Below are 24,354 nucleotides of genomic sequence, written 5' to 3'. Positions count from 1 at the left end.
TCTGAGCCTCGGTCTGTGGGTGAATGTGGCTGTGTGTTGTGGAACTGCATCATAACACTGTGAGTCATCCGCCCCCCCCCTTCACCTCCCACGTCAGAGCAGGGCTGGGAGACACAGGAGGCAGGCAGGGAGGAAGGGAGGGGGCTGGGGGGGATGATGCAAGGGACAGGAGGGCCGGAGGAGAGGCAGGTGGCGGAGGAGAGAGCCTGTGGGAAGGATCGGGCTGGCTGGGCATGGAAGGAAGGTGGCCAGCGGCGTGAGGGCTTCATGGAAAAAGGATGCCTTTGCTCATTTCAGCTGGCACACCAGCCCGGGAGGCAGGGAGGGGAGATGGACTGACTGATTGTCGCGGATGGCTTGGACAAAAGCCTTCAAGCCTCGGTTTAATCTCTCCAAAGGACTCTGCGGTCCCACAGGACATCTCACACGCAGAAGCCCGCCATCTCCCACCTCCCGGGGGCTCGTGAACGCCCGCATCCACGTTACATAAGGGCCTCTCTCGGGCAATAAACTTCGGGGGGCAGGTCCCCAAGAAAGCCCCCTGCATCTCGGGCCTGCAGTACCTTGCGCAGAGCCTGGCAGCCATAAGAGGCTCATGAATTAGTAATTTGAGTTGCATATTCAGACAGGGATCAAGTGTGCAGCTTTGGTCGCGCAGGGACCTGCGTTAGGATCCTAGCATCACCAAGGCAAGTTACTGCTCCTCTTTGGGCCCCTGTTTACCTCTTTTGCTAAGCGGAACGAATAATATTTACTTCATTGAGAGGCGGTAAGGTCAGATCACAAGCACACACCCGAAAAGGTGCGTGGCACCTGATAAGGGCTTAGTAAACACTTTGGTGGTGGTAGGAGCTGCTCTTGAGTTGGCCCTCCCATGCCCCGTGGAACGGACTGGTGATGGGCTGGCGATGGGACTGCAGCGACCCATGGGGTTTTCTGTGGCTGTTTTGCTGCTGCTGTTAGTGTTTCAGGCCTTTCTTCCTAGTCAGTCTTAGCCCGGAAGCTCCACTGAAACCTGTTTAGCATCATAGAAACACAAGAGCCCCCCCACTACAGGCAAATGGTCTCTGGGCACGAAATGCACTGACCAGGAATCAAACCCAGGAAGGTGAAAATTCTACCACTGAGCCAGCACTGCCTTCTCGGAAACAGCAAACCAACAACCAAACTCGCTGCCGTGGGGTCGATTCTGATTCAGAGCAATCCCATAGGACAAGGCAGAGCTGGCCCTGCGGGTTTCTGAGACTGTAAGTCTTTACAGGAGTAGAAAGCTTCGTCTTTCTCCCGGGGAACAGATTGGTGGCTTTGAACTGCTGGCCTTGTGGCTAGCAGTTCCCATTATTTCAAAATAGCATCCTTGCCAATAAGAGCCTCAGACATCCATTTTTGTTGCAGCATTGTATGATCTGCTTTGAGATCTGGAAAACGCAAATGCATCTGGACAGAAAGCAGAGTAGAGTTTACCGTGGGTTGAGGCGCTCTGGTGGCGCAGTGGATTAGGCGCTGAGCAGCTAATCACAACGTCAGCTGTTGGAAACCATCAGTCACTCTGTGGGGAAAAGAGACGGCTTTCTACGCCCATAAAAAAATGACACTCTCAGAGACCTGCCCGGGGAGTTTTCCTCTGTTCTATCGGGAGATCATGAGTCACTGTGAAGTGGCAGTGAGGTTGTTTGCTTCAGTGGGGGAGTCACCGCGGAAGGTGGGGTGCTAATGGCTCATGGGTACGGAGTTTCTGTTTGAAGTGTTGAAAAGGTTTCAGAGGCTCACAGCGGTGATGGTTGCACAACGTTGGGGTTGAAGGTAATGTCACAATTCTACCCTTAAAATGGTTGAAACTGCAAATCTGCTGCTACAGATATTTCTTCATAAAAACAGCAGGGTTTCGATTCATAATAAAGGCTATTTATGGAGCACAGAGGCACGCACACATACAAAACCATAAACCAGCATTCTGAATGTCTTACTTATGCCTAGACCCAGAGATTCACTATCAGATCGCACTATCTCAAGAGACACACGGGGCTAATTTGTGTCTTACGAAGACACGATATCTTTTGTGCTGTGTTCTCCCAGTTTCTAGTTAGGCTTCATTCGTCTCCGAGTATTTCTCCGGGAGTGCTGTCCTGGCCATGTCACTGAAGTGTGTATGCACAGAGCACATCCCCTAAGGGGGAAAAAAAAATCCTGCTTTCCAAAAGAGCCTAACCTTAAGAAAGTGAAATTGACAATCGAAAGAGACTTTCAAAAAGAAGTGCTCATGTGCAGTTTGTTGTTCACCTGCAAACCAAAAAGTCCAGGTCACTGCTGTCAATTCGATTCCAGCTCATAGTGACCTTACAAGACTGCGTGGAACTTCCCCTGTGGGTTTCTGCAATTTAAATCTGTACCAGATAGACAGCCTCGTCTTTCTCCTGAGGAGCCACTGGTGGTTTTGAATTGCTGAGCTTGTGTGTAGCAGCTGAGTACCTAACTCACTATGTTACCAGGGTCCCATGTTCACCTGTAAGGAGGGACCAAAATAGTTCAGAGAGATCTGTAATATGAGGCATGGCTCGCTGGTAATGACAAAACCAGACAGACAAGAATTCTGAATACTTAACCAGGGAAACCTCTAGCACTTCAGGTGAATTTTGAAAAGTACCATGTGACTAGCTAAGGAATGGTACCTGAAGGCGAACTGGGAAAGGAAAGCAGCCAGAAGTGGTCATGCCTGGGCAGCAGGTGGAAAAGGGAACTGTAAAAGGAGAAATTTGAGAAGCCATTGTTGAGAACAGTGGGGAGTGGGGAAAGAAAGATGAGAAGCTTCCCAGGGCCCAAATTGAAAGTCCTGAAGCAAAAAAGGAATGCAATGAATTTAAAGGGACTCAGGAAGGAAAATGATTTAGGGCTTGGCGGGAGAGGAGAAAGAGGTGGACATAGAAAGGCGCTATCATTTGGGGTTGAGCCTGACAGGAATGCTTGGTGAAAGATGGAAAGTGAGAAAAAGATCTGGTAGGCAAGCAGAGACGATTTCTAAGTTGTCCCTGCCTACTTAAGAAGCAACACGCAGCAGTGTCTAAAAGAGGGAGTGCTCTTTGCTGTACATTCAGTTTGAGATGAAATGGCCATACCATATCCAAATAAAGGTGACCTTCACATCATTGGGTGAAGGGACCTCAAGCACAGGAAGAGAGTGTAGAAGAGAAACAGATCTGGGAGATACATTGCTTGAAAACCGGAGAGGAGGAGATCACTAAGGGAGAGGTTTAGGTGAGTTAAACCTGAACTGATTTTTTTGTGTGTGTGACAAATAATGAAAGATGGTTGTTAACTGCTTCGGAGTCCACCCCCAATTCTTGGAGACCCCGTGTACAATGGGATCCAGCTGGTAGAATCCATAGGATTTACAGTGGCCGATACTCAGATGTAGATCACCAGCCCTTTATTCCTCATCTTAAAATGGAAGGCGTACTGCAACTTATCCAGCATCAGAGCAACTTGCAAACACCCAGTGACCTATGCATGAGTGGTGGCTGTGTCTGGGGTACCCTGGCTGGGCATTGAACCCTGGGCTCCTGAATATACAAGAACCCACTGCCACCAAGTTGATTCTGACTTAAGTTGTTATATGCAGTCCAGTTGGTTCCGTCTCAACTCTGTGCACAGCAGAACAAAACCCGGCCCAGCCCTACCCCGTGCTCACTGTTGTTAGGTTTGAGCCAATGGTTGAAGCCACTGTGTCCAATCCATCTCACTGAGGGGGCTTTTCTTTTTTGCTGCCCCTCTACTTTACCAAGCATGCCACTCTTCCCCAGGGGCTGGTCTCTCCTGATCACATGTTCAAAATACATGAGTGAAGTCCTTGCCATCCTTGCTTCCCAGGAGCGTTCTGGTTGTACTGCCTCTAAGGTACATTGGTTTTTTTCTTGTGGTAGCCCGTAGTATTTTCAACACCCCTCTCCAGCACCATAATTCAAATCCACCGATTCTTCTTCAGTCTGCCTTCCTCAGAGTCTAACTTGGGCGTGCGTATGAGGTGAGGGAAAACACCAGGGCCTGGGGCAGGCGCACCTTAGTCCTCAGCGTGACATCCTTGCTCTTCAACGCTTGAGAGAGGTTTTGCGTAGCAGACTTGCCGAACCAGAGTAGCAAGAATTCTACCACGGAACCACCGCTGTGCTCTCCAATGCAATTCTGATGGCAGTTTAAAATTTTTAGTTGGAGAAGAATTGAATGAAGAAGAAGGCAAATGAAATCACTGAAAAGATGGCGATGTGAGGACCGCATGCTTGGAAAGGAAGTGCTAACTAAGGGGGGCTCATAAAAGAAATAAAAAGACAAACTAGCCCAGTGGTTCGCAACCTTCTTAATGCCGCGACCCTTTCGTACAATTCCTCATGTGGTGGTGACTCCCGAACCATAAAATGATTTCTGTTGCTACTTCATCACTGTCATTTTGCTGCTGTTATGAATTGGGCGACCCCTGTAAAAAGACCGTTCGACCCCCAAAGGGGTCTGCGATAGTTTATTGTGTCAGCCTGGCCAATAAACACAAGTGGGAGTAATGGAAGGGCAGAGAGAGAAATGGCTCGGTGAGCCTCGCTTTTCTTGTCTCTCACTCTTTAATCATCAGACCAGCGTGCGGCTGCCTTGCTTGTTAAAGGGTACACTACCTGTGGACTGTGTCGCTGTAAGTTGAGGTCCCTTTAAGCCCACATAATTGGAATGTACATCTCTGGAGCTGGGACTGACAGTTGGTGACCTGCCTTGCTGTTTGCTGCCTGGGTATATATAGCCCAGCTCTCTGTACAGAGAAGGAACTGGCGGCCCTCAAGACTTAAAGGACTCCTAGTGTCTCACAACTCTCTCACGGGAGTGAGTTGCACTGCGCCATTTGTACTGCTTTATAATTAAACTGTTCATTTCTTGTATTAGATATCTATCTGTATATAACAGTTCATTTTTTGTAATATATATATATATATATATATATATGTAATCACTAGCAATCTGGTTTTGTGTCTCTAGAGAACCCTGTCTAACACAGGGTCTCAACCTACAGGTTGAGAATTGCTAAACTAGCCAATCATCCCAGTCAGCAGTGGGAATTAACCATACCAGCCAGACTGAAAATAACTCACCTGTGAAGGGGGTGGGGGAGGGGGTGGGGGACAGCAACTATAGAACCTACCTCACAGGATCTGTCAAGCACCTGGCACCTAGCGTTGCTTAAACTCCCAAACTCACCACCATCGATTCCTACCCACAGCAGCCCCATACGACAGGATAGAACTGCCCCTGTGAGTTTCCCAGACTGCAACGCTTCACGGCAACAGAGTGCCTCCTTTTACCTCCCTTGGAGAGGCTGGTGGTCTCCAACTACTGACCTTGTGGTTAGCACTCCAAAGCAGGGCAACAATTATGCCACCACGGCTTAAGTGTTTGGTGTGACTGCAACTGGACCAGATTCCAAAATCCTGGGTTTGAGTCTGACCTCAGCTACTTACTATGAAGTTTGGGCAAGTCACTTCATGTTCGTTTCCTTCCACACCTGAAATTGGAGGTAACAACTCGACCTTTATAGGGGGGGACTGTGAAAGAAGTATTTAGGCGAAAAAAAACCAAACAAACTGTACAAATGAATGGTATTATTATACCCCTCCCACACATCGTATAATAAAGAATTTGTAGCTAACATTAGATGCTGTCTATGTGATATTTGCTTAGTGCCTTATTTTATCATTCCTTTCAATCTTCAAAACAACCCTAAGAGGTTGGGTACTGTTATTGTAGCCATTTAACGGACAAGAAGCCGGTTCTCAGAGAATTTAAACCTATGCCTTTGCCCAAAACCACACAGCGGGCAAGTGGCGTAGCGAACCAAACCCCTATCAGGTAAGACCATTGTATAGACGCATGGCCAAACTTGCGGCTGAGAGTAAGTGATGGATCTTGGGTACCTTTGTTTTAGGGCAGCCAACCAAACTCATTGACATAGGATCAAGGCCAACTCATAGTCACCCTGTTGAACAGGGTAGAAACTGGCCCCTGACGGTTTCTGAGACTCTACCGAAGTAGAAAGCTCTGGCCCCGCCCCAGCGGCTGGTGGTTTTGAACTGTTGACCTTGTGATTAGCAGCCCAAAGGATAACCACTACGCCACCAGCGGTGTTAGGGAGGGGAGCAGTCTCCAGCAAAATGTCCTGCTCTGTGCAAGAAAGGCTGTTGGGTATTGAATGACTTAATAAGAATTGAAAGATACCTCTTGGGAGTTACTTCTCTTATTTTAAAACATTCGTTTTTTTAATGCCCTGTGTCAAGCGCCATGTCACAGAGGGGAGGACAGGTCAGTTTATTTAACAGGCTGTTTTTTCCCACTTTCCCTACTCTTGTTTCCTCTGGCCCACACGGAGTTTGGCTAACTCTTCCCCTTCCTGGCTGACTGTCCCGCCAAGCAGACCACCGTGGGACCCACCAGGTGGACGTCCCCTCCCCGCCCTGGCCAGCCCTTCCCCTTTCCCAGGCAGCAGGTGAGCTGGGCGTGCGAACCAGACCCCGCAAGCGCCGCACCTCGGAGTCGGTTGGCGGGTCAGACAGGCCACGCCTGGTAGGGGGCGTAGCCCCCGTCCTTAGCCCCGCCCACGGACTCGCGCATAATCTCTACTGCGGCCCCACCCACCGTTGGCGTCACGATCAAAACAATGCTTTGACTACAACTCCCACAAGACCTAGCTTCTGGGCGACCTCGCCCGCACGCGCTGGTCCGGCACTGGCCCGTATGTTCTCGCGAGAACACGTCTACTTGCACTGCGCTAGTGCGGAAGCGCGCTAGTTTCCGGCGTGGCGTTGGGCGAGCGCGCCGTGGCGCTGGTCTTCTTCGGGCACCCTGTTTGAGAACTTCTTGTTGGCCGATTTGGACTCTAGATCGTGCGGGTGAGAGAATGAGCTCCTAAACAACGCCGCCGGAGGCTGAGGCGAATGTTGGAGCTAGAACTGCGGTGGGGAATCTGCTCGAATTCTGGACGGTTTCTCGGCTGTCCAAGTTTCTGAAGTGCCTTTTACCTTTCCCGCGGTTTGTCTTACGGGACAGCCCTGTGTGTGAGGAAGTGGAAGTGCCCTCAGTTTACAGCGGAGGAAGCTGTAGATGCAGGGCAGTCATTTGCCGAAAGACACCGCTCATAGTTGCAGAGCCGGGCCTTACGCTGTTTTCTAAATCCAGACCCGGTATTCTGCGTTGCGTCTGAGTTGAAGGCTTTCTGCTTTGGTTGACGAAGGTGGGTGGGGAGTCGCATTTATTGAATTTGTTGTAAAGTTCTCAAGTCTAGATTACTCACCTAGTCGATGGATGCCTTCAAAGCACAGTCCTTTCTTGCCGTAAGATCGATATTCAGTCAGTGTATTTCTTGAGGTGTCGGGTTGGTTTAGCCTCACTCTAGCCACTGGAAGTACAAAAATAAACACGTCTAACGCTCACATTCTAGTTGAGGTGTGGATGGGTGATTGGTAACATTCTAGTTGCAGTGTGGATGGGTGTTTGGTAAGAGAACGTTCACTGGAGGATATTGAACATCGGTCTTTTTTGTGTAATAAAAAAGTTTATTTTTCCTTTTATTGTAATCATTTTAATGGGGCTCATACAGCTCTTATCACAATCCATACATTCATCCATGTGTCAAGCACATTTGTACTTATGTTGCTATCATCATGTGCAAAACATTTTCGATGTGAGCCCTTGGTATTACTCCCCGCCCCCCCATCCTCCCTCTCTCATGAACCCTTGATAATTTATATGTATTTTTTTCATGTTTTACACTGGTGGTCTCTGTCTTATGTGGAGACTTGATATTTAATTTGTGTGGTTTTCCTTTCTGTTACTTAGTGTGAGGTTTGGGGTTTGTATTTCAGATTTAGTTTCTGTTTCAGGCCTAGCAGCTACACCCACAAGATGGGAGACGAGGCGAATGACGACAAGAAGCCGACAACTAAGTTTGAACTAGAGCGAGAGACAGAACTTCGCTTTGAGGTGGAGGCATCCCAGTCGGTTCAGTTGGAGCTGCTGGCTGGCATGGCAGAAATCTTCGGCACAGAGTTAACCCGGAACAAGAAATTCACCTTTGATGCTGGTGCCAAGGTGGCTGTTTTCACTTGGCATGGCTGTTCTGTCCAGCTGAGTGGTCGCACTGAGGTGGCTTATGTCTCCAAGGATACCCCTATGCTACTGTACCTCAACACCCACACCGCCTTGGAGCAGATGCGGAGGCAGGCGGAGAAGGAAGAAGAGCGAGGTCCCCGGGTGATGGTAGTGGGCCCCACAGATGTGGGCAAATCCACAGTGTGCCGTCTGCTGCTCAACTATGCAGTACGTCTGGGCCGCCGTCCCACTTACGTGGAGCTGGATGTGGGTCAGGGCTCTGTGTCCATCCCTGGCACTATGGGGGCCCTCTACATTGAACGGCCAGCCGATGTAGAAGAAGGCTTTTCTATTCAGGCTCCTTTGGTCTATCATTTTGGCTCCACCACTCCTGGTACCAACATCAAGCTTTATAACAAGGTCAGAGCTTGGGGGGAAGGGAGGGATTGCTGTGTGTGTCGAACACTTGTGTGCCAGTTGAAATTGTGTGCAGCTGTCCACTCCCCCTCGGCTGGAACTCACTGCTGTGTGATTTCAGAAAAGGCCATTTCACACACCAGCGGGTGAGCCAAGAAATAGAGCTAGTAGCTTTCCAGGTGAAATGTGCATGGCTTTATTCCAAATGGGATGTGTTTAAACATGTTTCTGTGAGCAGCGGATGGCTGCAAACAAGTTATCTCAGTTAAACACTGGTCTTGGTCTCCCTAGGGTGCCTTCCAAAAAAGGCCCCATCATTAGCTTCAAGGGGACCCATTGGGCCAATTAAACCCCAGGCAAAGAGGTCAGCTCAGGTTGTATCCTCTGATTTGGGGGATCCAAAAGGGGTCATCTTTGTTTCTCTCCAAACCCACAGGATGATCACAAGGACTTATTAGGAAGAAATTTTTTAAAAATAGAAAACTGCATTGGTTTAAAGGTGGGACAAGAAAATGGCACTGAGGAAATTTTTTTCTCCTTCATGACGATGCACCTGCTCTTTTTTTTTTTTTTCCAGGATGGCAAGGGCTGGCCTATGAAAATTTTGTTGGGAAATGTTCACGAAACTCAAAGGAACACAATTTCAGCCCTTTGAGGATGCTAAAAGTGCCATTTTAATGTGTAAATCAAAGCACACAGAATTCTTCAGGGAAGGGGTAGAGAGATGGAAGTAGCACCATCAGAAGGCCTATTGGGAGGCTGTGTTGAGAAACAGTAGCTATACATTTTGATATTTTTGTTTAATAAGGGTTTCTGTGAATATTCAACAATACTTTTTAATGTCCACCCTCAGGTGTTAAAAATTTCTGTAGACCTGTTAGTAAAGTTCTCAGTGTTAGCAAAAATGGTTTGTGCTTGACTCACGTATCCAAAGTTGGCAGTTAGACCCCATCATGCAGTACTAAGGAAGAGAGAGGCTTGGAGATCTGCTTCTGTGAAGATTGAGACCAAGCTCTGTAAAGATTAAAACCCTGGAGCCGTTCTTACTCCACGACATGGGTTCTTATGAGACAGAACTGACTCAGTAACACTGTTTTTTAATCGTTTTATTAGGGACTCATTAATTTATTAGGGACTCATATAATCCTTATCACAATCCATACATCAATGCTTGTACATTCATTGCCCTCATCATTCTCAAAACATTTGCTCTCCGCTTAAGCCCCTGGCATGAACTCCTCATTTTTCCCCTCCCTCCCCATTCCCCCTCTCTCATGAACCCTTGATAACTTATAAATTATTGTTTTGTCATATCTTGCCCTGTCCAACATCTCCCTTCACCCACTTTTCTGTTGTCCCCCAGGGAGGAGGTCACATGTAGATCCTTGTAATTGGTTCCCCCTTTCCAACCCACCCTCCCTCTACCCTCCCAGAATCTCCACTCACACCACTGGTCCTGAAGGGATCATCCGCCCTGGATTCTCTTGTGTTTCCAGTTCCTATCTGTACCAGTGTACATCCTCTGGTCTAGCCGGATTTGTAAGGTAGAATTGGGATCATGATAGTGGGGGCGGGAGGGGGGAGGAAGCATTTAGGAACTAGAGGAAAGTTGTTTGTTTCATCGTTGCTACATCGCACCCTGACTGGCTTGGCTCCCCCAAGACCCCTCTGTAAGGGGATGTCCAGTGGCCTACAAATAGGCTTTGGGTCTCCACTACGCACTCCCTCCCACATTCACTGTGATAAGATATTTTGTTCTGATGATGCCAGATACCTGATCCCTTTGACACTTCGTGATCTCACAGGCTGGTACGCTTCTCCCATGTGGGCTTTTGTTGCTTCTGAGCTAGATGGCCGCTTTGTTTACCTTCAAGCCTTTGAGACTCCAGATGCTATATCTTTTGATAGCTGGGTGCCATCAGCTTTCTTCACATTTGCATAATCATCTGCTTTGTCTTCAGCGGTTGTGTCGGGGCGGTGGGCATCATAGAATGCCAATTTAACAGAAAAAAGTATTCTTGCATTGAGGGAGTACTTCAGTGGAGGCTCAGTGTCCTGCTACCTTAATACTAAACCTATAAATATATGCACATAGATCTATTTCCCCCTCCTCATATATAAATATATTTGCATATTCACATGCCTTTCTCTAGACCTCTATAAATGCCCTTTGCCTCCCAGCTCTTTCCTCTATTTCCTTTGACTTTCCTCCTGTCCCACTGTCATGCACAATCCCTACCTGGGTTTCATGTTTTTTGTTTTTATTAATTCTTTTTTTTTTAATTACTTATTGAGATTTTTGTTAATTCTTAGCAATGGACTCAATGATTTCTACTTAGGACATAAAATGGAGTTAAAGAAGTAATATAAAATAGAAATAACTTTAGGTGAAACAGCAACCAGTTTTCCCCTTGTAGTCAACCTTAACTTATCCTAAATAGCCTGGGTTTGTTTTGTTTGGTTCTCACCTTCGTCCTTTCTTCTGCAGATTACATCTCGTCTGGCAGACGTGTTCAACCAAAGGTGTGAGGTGAACAGGAGGGCCTCTGTGAGTGGCTGTGTCATTAACACCTGTGGCTGGGTCAAGGGCTCTGGCTACCAGGCTCTGGTGCACGCAGCCTCAGCCTTTGAGGTAGATGTGGTTGTGGTTCTGGATCAAGAACGGCTGTACAACGAACTGAAACGGGACCTGCCCCACTTTGTACGGACTGTGCTGCTCCCCAAATCAGGGGGTGTAGTCGAGCGCTCCAAGGACTTCAGGCGGGAATGTAGGGATGAACGTATCCGGGAGTATTTCTACGGATTCCGAGGCTGTTTCTACCCCCATGCCTTCAATGTCAAGTTTTCAGATGTGAAAATCTACAAAGTCGGGGCGCCCACCATCCCAGACTCCTGCTTGCCACTGGGCATGTCTCAGGAGGATAATCAACTGAAGCTAGTACCTGTCACCCCAGGCCGAGATATGGTGCATCACCTCCTGAGTGTTAGCACTGCGGAGGGCACAGAAGAGAACCTTTCAGAGACCAGTGTTGCTGGCTTCATTGTGGTGACCAGTGTGGACCTGGAGCATCAAGTGTTTACCGTCCTCTCTCCAGCCCCCCGCCCACTGCCTAAGAACTTCCTTCTCATCATGGATATCCGATTCATGGATCTTAAGTAGAGGTCAGCACAAAGCCTTACTTCCTAGGACCCAGAGACCTGACTGTCAGCAAAGGCAGAAGGGCTGAGAGGTGAATATCTGTTGTCCAGCATGACCAGTAAATAGCTGACTGAACAGAAAGCATATAGTCTACCTCTTAAAACATGTGGTGGTAATGATTCTAGACGGGAACTAAAAGGAACACCACCTACAATGCCCATTTGAATTCTCCAAGACCATGGAAAATCCTGTTTCTTGCACTGTGCTTTTATTATGGGGACTAGTTTTTAAGAGGGTTTTTTTATCCTTGGTTTGGTAGTCTACAAAACTTGCTGTGTTATCAATTCAAGATGAAATGTGAATTAGAGTAACTCTAATAGTAAAATGTAACAAACTTGGAAGTAAAACAGTAACAAACATGGAAGAAAATATTTTCATAAATATCTTTGGCACATCACAGGAGTTGTAATTTTTCAGTTTCTTTCCTTAAGCATTGTAGTGGGCAAAAGGCCTAGTGATCTGCTTCCAAAGAGTCAGCCAGTGGCAGCCCTATGGAGCACAGTTCCATCCTGACACACACAGGTTGCTGTGAGTGGGAGTTGGCTCGACAGCACCTGGTTGGGTGGTTGACAAAGCATTGTGGTAACATTGTTGGATGGTTGATAAAAGAATTGTGATAACATTGGAATGACGTACTGTTAACATGCTGAGAGGAGAGGAGAACCAAGAACCCAACTGTGACCTAAGCAAATGTTTTGATGATGCTCTCCCTTTCCTTTATCCAAAGAGAGGGATGCTAATCTGTTTCCCAGTGCTGGGTTTACTGTGGGGATTTCAAGGATGGGAGTAGACGCGGATAAGATTTCAGATCTAGTCATTTTCCAGAGATTTGTTCTCAGTTGCAACTCTTTTTTGTTTATTTGGTTGTAATTTGAGCATTCTAGTAGAAAGAAACTGGGAAAGCCCCTTCTCTATGATCTCTTAGAAGACTGCTGTTCCTAGTTTGAATTTGGCTTATTTAACAAGTGCCTGATGCTATTCAACCATCTATTCTTTATTTCAACAAACATTTGAGTACCCACTGTTTCCAAGAAGCATTCTGGATCTAGAACAAGGTAGATTCTTAGGGGAGCTTCTGTTGGTGGGCACCATGAAGTCACTTCTGACTCCTACTGACCTTATGCACCACAGAATGAAACATGGACCATTCCGGCACCAACCTTGCTCACATTGTAGAACAAGAAAAAAGATAAGTGCTAGATAGAGACTCAAAATTGGGTAACATGAGGGTGGAAGATGACTTTAGATCGGGTGTTCAGCAAACTCCTCTCAAGGAAAATCTGGAAGGCCACATGAAATTATGAGCAAGACTCCTAGCGGAGGAGGAATCTATGCAACACTCTCAGAAAGGAGCAGGCGTGATGTACTCGGGGAAGAGAAAGTCTGGTGGAGTTGGTGTTTAGGGAACCAGGGGAAAGTGGTTCAAGATGAGGCTGGAGGGGAACAAAGATCAGGAAACGGGGCTTTGAGGATTCAGGATGAAGAATTTGAGGGCAGTAGAAAAACATGGGGGTGGTACGACAAGAGAGGGAAGGAATAATCGCTATTTGGAGAAGATCACTGCTTCATGAGCATGGATTATAGAAATGAGTAAGATCACCAGCTGGGAAACCTGTGTGTGGTGTTAATGTGAAAATCAAGGTAAGAGAGCTAGTAAGTACACTGCTTTGGGATAAATGAAAATGCAATCGCCAAGACTTGTTTATGGGAGTTGTGTGGAAAAATAATAACAAAATGCATAATTTCTGGGTGAGATGACAAAGGTCTACTTTGATAGTCTATTGTAGGGTTGCCATATTTGTGTGCAAGGCAATTATGAATCACAGCAACCTTAAAGGACAGAGTAGAATTGCCAGATATGATTTAGGTTTCCTGGGCTGTAATCTGGAATGCTTGGAGATAAATATTCTAGGTATTAATGAACTGAGCTGGACCAGTAGTATTGATAGGTACCATTGAGGGGCTCTGACCTATATTCAACCCAGTGCACAACAGAACGAAACACTGCATGGTCTTGTGCCATCCTCACAATGGTTCCGATGCCTGAGCCCATTGATGCAGCCACTGCCAATCTGTCTCATTCAGTGCCTTCCTCTTTTTCACCAACCATCCACTTTACCAAACATGATAGCCTTCTCCAGGAACTGGTCTCCTGATCATATGTCCAAAGTATGTAGGATGAAGTCTTAACCATTCTTGCCTCTAAGGAACACCCTGTCCTCACTTCTTCTAATACAGATTGGCTTGTCCTTTTAGTAGTCCTTGGTACTTCCAACATTCTCCAGCACCACAACTCAAATGCTTCTATGATTTTCCTTATTCAGTGTCCAACTTTGACATGCATATGAGGCCATGGAGAATACCATGGCTTGGGTCAGGTACACCTTAGTCCTCAAAGTAACTTCATTGCTCTTCAATACTCTAAAGAGGTCTTGTGCAGCAGATTTACCTATTTCAACTCATCTTTTGATCTCTTGATTGCTGTCTCCATTGAGCATGGATTGAGGATCCCAACAACACAAAATCCTTGACAACTTCAAATTTGTCTCCATTTATCATGATGTTACCTATTGGTCCAGTTGTGAGGGTTTGGGTCTTCCTTACATTGAGTTATAATCCATACCGAAGGCTACAATCTAGATCTTCATTAGCAAGTGCTTCAAGTCCTCATTGTAGCAAGCAAAATTGTGTCATCTGCATGCTGCAGGCTGTTAAGAAGCCTTCCTTCAATCCTGATGCCACATTCTTCATATAATCTAGCTTCTCTGATTATTTGCTTGGCATATAGATTGAGCAAGTATGATAAGAGGATACAACCCTGATGCAGACCTTTCCTGATTTTATTATTTTCTTTTTAAAAACATTTTATTAGGGACTCATACAACTCTTATCACAATCCATCCATGCATCAATTGTGTAAAGCACATCTGTACATTCTTTGCCCTCATCATTTTGAAAGCATTTGTTCTCCACTTAAGCCCTTTGCATCAAGCCCTCTATTTTTCTCCTCCCTCCCCGCTCCCCCATCCCTATCCTTTCCTGATTTTAAACCATACAGTATTCCCTTGTTTTGTTCGCACAACTCCCTTTTGATCCACATACACGTTCAAAATGAGCACAATGAAGTGTTTAGAATTCCCATTCTTCTAAAGGGCTATCCACAGTTTATTATGGTCCACACAATCAAATGCATTTGCATATCAATGAAAAACAAGTAAACATTTTTTCTGGTATTCTCTGCTTTGAACCAAGATCCACCTAACATCCACCTAACACCTAACATCCACATCCTCTTCTGAATCTGGCCTGAACTTCTGGCAGTTCCCTCCCTGTCAATGTACAGCTGCAACCATTGTATGATCTTAAGCAAAATTTTACTTGTGTGCGATATCAATGACAATGCTCTGTAGTTTGAGCATGCTGTTGGGTCACCTTTCTTTGGAATAAGCACAAATATGGATCTCTTCCAGTCAGTTGGCCAAGTGGCTGTCTTCCAACTTTCTTAGCATAGAGAAATGAGTGCTTCCAGAATGCTTCAACTTGTTGAAACATTTCAATGGGTATCCTGTCAATTCCTGGAAGCCGTGTTTTAGGCTAACACATTCAGTATAGTTTGAACTTCTTTCAATACCAGAGATTCTTGCTCAAATGCTACCTCCTAAAATGGACTGTTGATAGTTCATTTGGTACAGTGTTGGACTGGTGTTGGTTGTGTTGAATGGGAAAGTGGCTTATGCATTCATATGCTAGCCACAAAAGTTTGTAGCTGAAGCCTAGTAGATGTTCCATGAGAGAAAGTTGAGGCTTTCTGCTCCCATAGAGATTTACAGCCTTAGAACATGGGGAGTTCCACTCTGTCCTATAGAGCTGTTAAGAATTAGAATCCACTCTATGACTGTGAGTAAGTGAGGACTACGCCAAGAGTGACAAACAGGTGCAGCAGCATAGTAATTGTCGAAAAGAACATTTCAAGGTCTGTGCTGAAGTACAATTCTGTCAACGATAGAATAAAATGTATAGTCAAATAAGGAACAGTTAATATAACTATTCAGATTTATGTGCCAACCACAAGTGCCACTGAAGAAGAAGCTGAAATAATTTATAACATCTGCAGTCTGAAATTGATCAAACATGCCATCAAAATGCACTGGTCATTCATGGTGACTGGAATATGAAAGTTGGAAGCAAGAAGGAGTCCCAAACCCACTACTGTCAAGCCCACTGCAACACTGCATAGGAAACCAGAAGGAGCAGTAGTTGGGAAACATGGCTTCGGTAAGAGAATCACTACCAGAGACTGCATGGCAGCATTTTGCAAAACCAAAAACTTACTCATTAGAAATACCTTTAATTTTATAGGACTAATTTTGACCTATCACTATAAACAAACAGTGACCGTAAAAGTAGGCCTCGCAAGATGGCATACACCATCAGCAAGCCAAGTACATCCGCGGAAAGATGATACAGCAGCTCTGTGATAGGAGCCACAAAAGGCGACGGGCTGACTTGGACAGACTATTGCTCATGTGCAAGTTCTTACAGAAGCTGAAGAAAAGGAAGAGAAAACACCGAGTCTATCCCACCTGAAGGCAGAGACTATCTCAGTAACAAATTTGGTGCATTAAACATGAATGATCGAAGACCAGAAACTGGGATGACTTCAAGGATATCATATATGAAATATCACTATAAAGGTACGAGAGAGAGAGAGAACAGGCAAAAATGGATTTCAGAAACAACTCTGACACTTGCTCTTCCATGTAGAGTAGCTAAAGTAAATGGAAGAAATAAGTAAAAGAGATGAGTGAACAAAAGATTCCGGGGGCATGTGGACAAAGTAAAGTATCATGAACTGTACAAAGACCTAGAGCTAGAGTGGGGCAGAGGGGGGGAAAGAGCTGATACCAAAGGTTCAACAGAAAATGTCTAAGAAATAATGATGGTAGCATATATACAAATGTGCTTGATGCAACTGATTGTATGGATTGTTACAAGAGTTGTAAGAGCCCTCAATAAAATGTTTTTTAAAAAACTGACGATGAAAGCAGGTAATTATTGGATGGTTCACTGACTTGATTGACAAAACAAAATCTGGCAACTCTAAAAAACAAAGACCTAGTGCTAGAAAACTGAAAGGAAAGAACATGTACACTATTTCTCAAGCTGAATGAAGAAAAATTTTGAGCCTTGAATTGCAGTGTTGAAGGAGTCTATGGGCAAAATAAGAAATGCCACAGGCTGCATCAAAAGATGAGATACAGTCATTGTACCAAAAAGTAGTGGCTGACTTTGAACCGTTTCAGGAGGTAGCATATTAAGAAGAATTGATTGTATTAAAGGAAGAAGTCCAAACAGCTCTGAAGAAATTGGGAAGAAACAAAATTCTAGGAATTTACAGGATGCCGGTTGAGATGCTTCAACACATGGATGCAGTTCTTGATGTGCTCACTTGCCTCTGTCAAATTTGGAAAATGAGCTACCTAGTCATCCGACTAGAAGACCCACACTTAAGTCCGTTCTAAAGAAAAGTGTCTCAACAGAAAGTGGAAACTGTAAAAAAGTATTAATATGCCACACAAGCAAAATCTTGAAGATTATTCCTAAATAGTTGTAGCAGTAAACTGACACGACACTGCCCCAAATTCAAGTGGGATTCAAAAGAGGAGGGAAGATGAGGTATATCATTGCTGATAGCAGGTGAATCTGATAGGGCTAAAGACAGAATATCAGAAAGATGCCCATTTTTGTTTTATTAACTAGTCAACTGCATGGATTATACCAAATGAAAAATAATATTGCAAAGAATGAAATTCCAGAAACCTGAATGGAGACCAAGTGGCATTTGCTCAAACAGGACCAGGAGAGACTATGGCTTCAAATTAGGGAAGATTTGTCTCAGGGTTCTGTCCTTTCACCATATTCCGTATCTATGCTGAGGAAGTAAGTAGTTGGACTCTGAAGAAGAACATGGCATTAGAATGGATCATTTAGTACCTGTGACTCAATGTTGCTTGATGAAAGTGAAGAGGACTTGGAGCACTTATTGATGACGATCAAACACTATAGCACTCAGTTTGGATATATCTTAACATAAGAAAAGTCCTTTCAAATGAACCAATAAGCAACATCATGGTAATTAGAGAAAATACTCAAGTTGTCAAGGATTGAGTTTTACTTAGATGCAAAATCAATGCCTATAGAGGCAGCAGTTAAAAATTCAAATGAACCCCTTGAAAGCATTCAAAAGCAAAGATGTCACTTTGAGGACTAAGGTGTGCGTAACCCATGTGTTCTTGGCATAGTAAACCTTATGATTGTCCAATTGAAAATGCCTAATGCCAGTCTACTTCAGCTCCTTAATGCCTAGGAATATTGATCTCTAAGAGTTCCATTTCAATTTTGATGGCCTCCAATTTTCCTAGATTTATACTTCAAGATTTTCCAATTTTAGTGGATGTTTGCAACTGTTCGTTCTTGCTGCGATTCAAGCCCCATCAGCAAATGAAGATCCTGAAAGTTTTGCTTCATCCACGTCATTAAGGTGGAGTCTACCTAGAGGAGGCAGTTCTCTCCCCGTCATGTATTGAATGTCTTCCAACCTGGGGGACTCATCCTCTGACACTCTATCAGACCATGCGCTGTTGCTGTTCACAGGTTTTCAGTGACTAATCCCTCAGAAGTGGAGCGAGTATTCCCTTTTTGTCTAGTCTGTTGGTTGTCTGTACTCTCTGTTGAAATCCACCTGTTCACCATGGGTCACCCTGTTGGTATCTGAAATACTGATGGAGTAGCTTCCAGCACCAACCACAGCAATTTGCAAGTTACCACAGTATGTATGGCAAGCTGTGTAGTGGGGAAGCAAGTAGTAAAGGAGATTTGATTAAAGATTTGGATGAATTATAGATTTGGATTATCGATTTTGCAGGGATCTCACTTTTGATTTTGAAGACTAATAGTGGGGACAAATGCTCTGTTGAAGAAGTTAGAGAGAGTGTAAACTGAGTGAGCACAGGAACTAGGGATAACTCAAGCAGCTTTACTAGAAAAGAACAGAGGCGCACCAGGGAAGGTGATGTGGAGTCATGGGCATTCATTTTTAGATAAGACGCTGTTTCTCAGTATACTTATACTCCAGAGGCAGTGAAATTAATGGATGTGTGCCTGACACTGTTTCTGTGCTTTTCATTTTTAAAAGGAAAATGCAGCAGTGAAGTCCTTTCATAGACAAGAGGGAGTGGGATCCCAGCAGGGATTTTCCTGTAACACCAACACATTTAAGGAGGCTAGGATGGAAGTATTTAACACAAAGGTCATTGGTGGTTTTACTGCTGGCAAGACAAGGATGGTTCTCTGTGACAGATTAGCTAAGTCCAAGAGTGAGAAACCGCAAGTGAAATGGGTTTGGAAAAGTCAAGACGGGCTCAACTACAGTGCATTAATTGATGCCCATACCAAAGTAATGCACTCACGGTCATCGAGTCAATAGTGACCCTATCGAATGGGGTAGAATGACCCCTTTGGGTTTTGTAGACAAATTCTTTTTTTTAATATACTTTTACTGGGGCTCTTACATCTCTTATCACAATCCATACATTCATCCAGTGTGTCAAGCACATTTGCACATGTGCCGCCACCATCATTTTCAAAGCATTCTCTTCCCACTTGAGCCCCTGATATCAGCTCCCCATTTCTTCCCCTGATAAACTCTTGATGGTTGTAGAAAGCCTCATCTTTCCCCCATATCGTAGCTAGTCATTTCAAACTGCTGACCTTGTGATTGGCAGACCAAAGGATAACCCACTATGCCACCAGGGCCCCAGCAAATTAACTGGTGGATTGCCTATCTCCTTGTCTAAGCCTAAGTTTTACTGTAGAACACTTTTCAGAAGCAGTTAAAGCCTTTCAGGAAACATCCTTTCCAGGAATTACCATGAAGGATACTGTCGTTGGGTGCTCTCGTCAGTTCTGACTCATAGTCACCCCACACTACAATAAAGCACGGCCTGACCTTGCACTACCGCACAATCATCCTTATGCACGAGCCCATTGTTACAGCCAGTGTGTCCAGCCGTCTTGTTGACGGTCTTCCACTTTTTCACTGACCCTCTCATAATCATGATGTTCTTCTGCAGGGCCTGCTTGCTCCTGATTACCTGTCCAAAATACATGAGATACATTTTTATTGGGACCAGTAGATACTTGAAAACTAGCAAGAAAATGGAATTTCTCTGAATCTTGGGATTAATGCCACTGTTGGTACTCGTCCAACTAGAAATTTGGCATCTAGTAGTAATGTAGCATTCCACAGGAGTTCTTTAGTATGTATGGTTGGGAAGTGGCAGGATGAGTCCCTGCCCCCCTCCCAGTTACCACTTTCTGACTAAGAGAGAGGGGGCATGATGGCATATTAGTTAACAGACTGACCTGCTAACTGCAAAGTCAGCAGTTAGAATCCACCAGACCCTCTGGGAAAAATATGAAATTGTCTGCTCCTGTAAAGATTTACAGCCTCAGAAATCCGAAAGGCAGTTCTACTCTGTCCTATAGGGTCACTAGAAGTTGGAGTTGACTACATAGATGCCAATGGGTTTAGTTTTTAGAAACCAGAAGACATCACTGTTTACAGAATTTTAAGTGGTATGCTGGTAAGTTACTAGTTCTCTAACTTAAAGGTTTGTGGTTCAAGTCCATCCAGTGGCTCCATAGCAGCGGTTCTCAACCTGTGGGTCAAGACCCCTTTGGGGGTCAAAGGATCCTTTCACAGGGGTTGCCTAATGCATCCTGCATATCAGATATTTACATTATGATTCATAACTGTCAAACTTACAGTTATGAAGGAGCAACGAAAATAATTTTATGGTTGGGGGTCACCACAACATGAGGAACTGTATTAAAGGGTTAGGCATTAGGAAGGTTGAAAACCACTGCTCAATAGCTTCTACAAAGATTACAATCTAAGAGCTCAAATGGGAGATCAAACTGTGTGGAGCAACAACACATGGGTTGCAGCTCCCGGTGGAAGTGTGCTTGCATAGACTCATATCAACAGTGTCGGGAGTGCTGGGTCATTAGAAAAACTGATGTTACCGGTGGAATTACCTTATACTCCAGGGGGGTAATGGACAATATTTTACTTTTCTGTTTCTATGGGGTTTTGTTTTTCCTGCCTTTAGTTTGTTTGGTTTTGTTTATAGTGGGGTTTTGATTTTGTCATACTATGACAGCCAAAGTAAACCTCAATCCTATCTATTCAAGGAACAAGCAGATGGATTCTGCACCCCGACTTAACTCTAGCCCCAATCCAAGAACAGTTTGTTTTGATAACATGCTCCTGCTTGGTACTCCCCTTCATGATGATCACTGAAGATAAGGGTGCTACAGTAAAGTGTGGTGAAAAAAGTAGATGATACCCAGCTATCAATTGGAATGGTGTCTTAAAAGCGTGTATGCAAACAAGCAGCCAAATAAGCAAGGAGTCAAGTGCACATGGAAAAAGCACACCAGCTTGTGTGATCCAAAGACAACAATAACAACATTCAAATATTACAAAGGGGAAAATATCAGAGCCTAAATTGCAGACATCCAATTTGTAGAAGGAAATGGAAGACAGTGGGAGCCAAAAACAATCTGCAGAGTACCTAGTCAGATTAAGCCTCTGGCAGATCCCCTTGAGCCACAGGGAAGGGTCTCCAACAGCTCTACTATCAGAGATCATTGCAGTTGTGATTACTTAATTTGGTCAGTTGATTTCCCTCATGACCCAACTTGAAATTGTTCTAGGTGCAAGTATTTCTTGGTTGTTCCATGACAAAAATTTCTTCCCTAGCCTTTTAAATACTGATGGTGGTTTTTTTCTTTCTTAATCATTACATGTATTTTTATCGTTGTATTACTATTTTATCCTTACCACTTAATTTTGTTTGTTTTTTATTGTTTTCCTTGGGTTTTCCAATTTGTGAAGCACAGGAGGAGTAGATGCATAGAGATAATGACTGAGGCAAGGATTTACTAGGGTGGGAGTGGAAGATAGGGAGGGGGAGGAGGTTGAGGGAGAAAACAATGTATGCAGGAGGGGGGAGGGAGCACTAGAACAGATTGTGATTGCTAAACTCATTTGAAAAGCGACTGAACCACAAAAAACAAAAAATTCTAAAGTTGATTGGGATAATGATTGTATAATTCTTGTTGATATGATTGAACTATTGAATTGTATGATATGTGGATTATGTGCCAATAAAACAAAGAAAGGGAAAAATAAAATTTGTTGTACTTGACACAATGGATGTGTATATATATGGATTGTGATAAGAGTTGTATGAGCCACCAATAAAATGATTTAAAAAAATTGAAAACAGGACTCAAATAAGATACCTGTACAACAATAACAACAACAAATCTGTTTCCTAGCTTAAAATAAACTAGAACCTAGAAAATACCTCTATGGGATATTCTGTATGATGTTCTGTCACATGGGGTCTTAGGAGTTGAAAATTGACTCAAGAACACGTAATAACACTTCAAAGTAGGTACCTGAGTGGCACCAGTGGTCTACAATTGGTTACTAACCTAAAACTTGGTTCCAATTCACCCAGTGGATCTGTGGAAGAAAGGTCTGGCATTCTGCCTCTAGTCTATACAGATTATAGTCAAGAAAATGCTACGGAGCAGCTTTACTTAAGCTTCTCCTCTGTAACACATGGCATGGAATTACCACGTGGTGGAACCACCTACAGGACAGTGGATTTTCATTCTTTTAGTAGGAAGGAAAAGAATGGGCCTACTCTGTGAGGCTCAGGAAGTGAAATAGTCTTAAAATCCAAGGAAATTGAAGATGAAGTTTGACTTCTTCCTTAGGAAATGTAATAACATGACTCGAAGGGAGAATATTTCATGGAAATAAAATCAGAATTACATACTGCATTTCCCGGTATCCCCAAAACAAACCCTCTGCTGCTCAGTAGGTTCCAACCCAATGCAAAGAAGGGCAAAACAGAACTGCCCCGAAGGGTTTTCAAGGCTGTAAAACTTTATGGAACTAGATTGCCACACATTTCTCCTGCAGAGCTGCTGGTTTCAAACTGCTGACCTGCTGATTAGCAGCTGAACTATTGCACCACTATGGCTTCTATTGGATCCTCACTAAAACAACAAAACCCCACTAAACTCACTGTCACCAAGTCAATTCTGATGCAAAGGGACAGGCTAGAACTGCCCCTGTAGGTTTCTGAGATTGTAAATCTTACAGGAGTAGAAAGCCTCATCTTCATCCCATGGAGGGGCTGGTGGGTCCAAATTGTTTACCTTGTGATTAGCAGCCCAGTACGTAAATTTGCTCCTTATAAAGCCCGATTATATATATATATATATATATATATATATATATATATATATATTTTTTTATTTTTTTACCACTGCCATTAAGAGAATTCTAGGGTATGTTGTAATATGCCTAAGTGGTGGATTGAAGCCCTTAGCAAGAATAAACTTGAACCTCAGGCCATGTCAAAGAGGAACTAGCTAGACTAGACCTAGAAATTAAGAAAGTAGACTTTTCTCCTTTGCCTAGCTGCCTAATGTTAAGAGTATCAGCAGCCCAGTTAAACCAGCAACATCTGATCCAAAGCCGAGAAGAGATCACTCGTGAGAGGCAAGAAACCTTGGCTTCAGAGAAGTGGCTGATGGACACTTTGTAGAAAGACAATTATACAACAACCGCACGTGTTCTCATAAGAGAAATGGTTTGGGGCTTCATGAAGACAGAATAGTTCAGTTTTAGGCTAATCGGGGAAAGTTTGGCGCTGTGATGAGGGAGCATTGACCAGCAGCCCGCCAGTTAGTGGTTTTCAGAGAACCTTTTCATTTCAAGCCTGTATTCCTTCCCCGGTTGAGTGAGATTAGGTACGGGGCGAGAACGTAACGAACTGGGAGCCAAGGGCCAGCTTGCTCCTCCGGGCACTACTGCCACCACCACAGATCGTGCGCGCCCAGGTTTGCGCACACTGCCCTTCCCCCCTCCCTCCCCGCTGGCAGCAGCCTGGCTAGCCACTCATCTGGGAGCTGCAGCCCAGTCTTTCCTATGATACGGGGATTCGGACAGTACAGGGAACTTCGCCATCAAAATGGATTTAAATAAAGTTTCCACTATTTGTGGAGCAAAAAAAAAAAAAAAAGCGTTGTCAGTCGTCCGACAGCTGACCAATGCGTGAAGGACTGAAGTAGGAAAAGGGGGGAACCTATCGGTGATTGGTTCTACCCGATGTATGTCGAGCCTGTACCACGCTAACTGGGAGGTGGTTTGGGGAATTCGGGAGGGTGGCCGCTTGCTTTCGATCCGTTCTATTGCGCAGTCATGATTTATCTTATATTTCTGAAGGTTGGCTTCCAGGTACAGAAAGAAAAGGAAATGGCATACACGAATCTGGAAGGCACCTCGGACCACTTCCCCATTCCTGCCTCCTGCGCAGTGTGTCAACCCGCTCGCAGGCGTCTGCGATGCCCGACGGCCGTGCGGGCGCGCTCCCGCTTCCTGGCGTGGGTACGGCGCTGCGCTCCTCCAGCCAATCAGACCGCGAGGTCGCCGCGGTCGCCCCCGGTTCGCGCGCACGCTCCCGAGCGGCGAGCGGGTG

At 44.8% G+C, this 24,354-nt stretch overlaps 1 protein-coding gene across 2 annotated transcripts; it reads left to right on the top strand.

Moving 5' to 3' along the window:
- Window positions 1-6,806: 6,806 nt before the first annotated feature.
- CLP1 (cleavage factor polyribonucleotide kinase subunit 1) lies at window positions 6,807-21,724 on the top strand. 2 transcript variants are annotated; one of them, XM_075545690.1, is made up of 3 exons: window positions 6,807-6,914; window positions 7,905-8,532; window positions 11,018-21,724. In XM_075545690.1, exons 2-3 carry the CDS (start codon window positions 7,927-7,929, stop codon window positions 11,687-11,689), a joined length of 1,278 nt encoding a protein of 425 aa, XP_075401805.1. In that variant the 5' UTR covers window positions 6,807-6,914; window positions 7,905-7,926; the 3' UTR covers window positions 11,690-21,724. The 2 variants fall into 2 exon arrangements, with proteins under 2 accessions (XP_075401805.1, XP_075401806.1); XM_075545691.1 differs by lacking the exon at window positions 6,807-6,914 and adding an exon at window positions 6,921-7,255.
- The last annotated feature ends 2,630 nt before the right edge of the window (window positions 21,725-24,354 follow it).

This window comes from Tenrec ecaudatus, chromosome 4, assembly GCF_050624435.1.
Source record: "Tenrec ecaudatus isolate mTenEca1 chromosome 4, mTenEca1.hap1, whole genome shotgun sequence".
NCBI classification, from domain to species: Eukaryota; Metazoa; Chordata; class Mammalia; order Afrosoricida; family Tenrecidae; genus Tenrec; species Tenrec ecaudatus.
The sequence above is the reverse complement of the archived record's forward strand: the minus strand, read 5'-3'. Positions and strand labels throughout refer to the sequence as shown.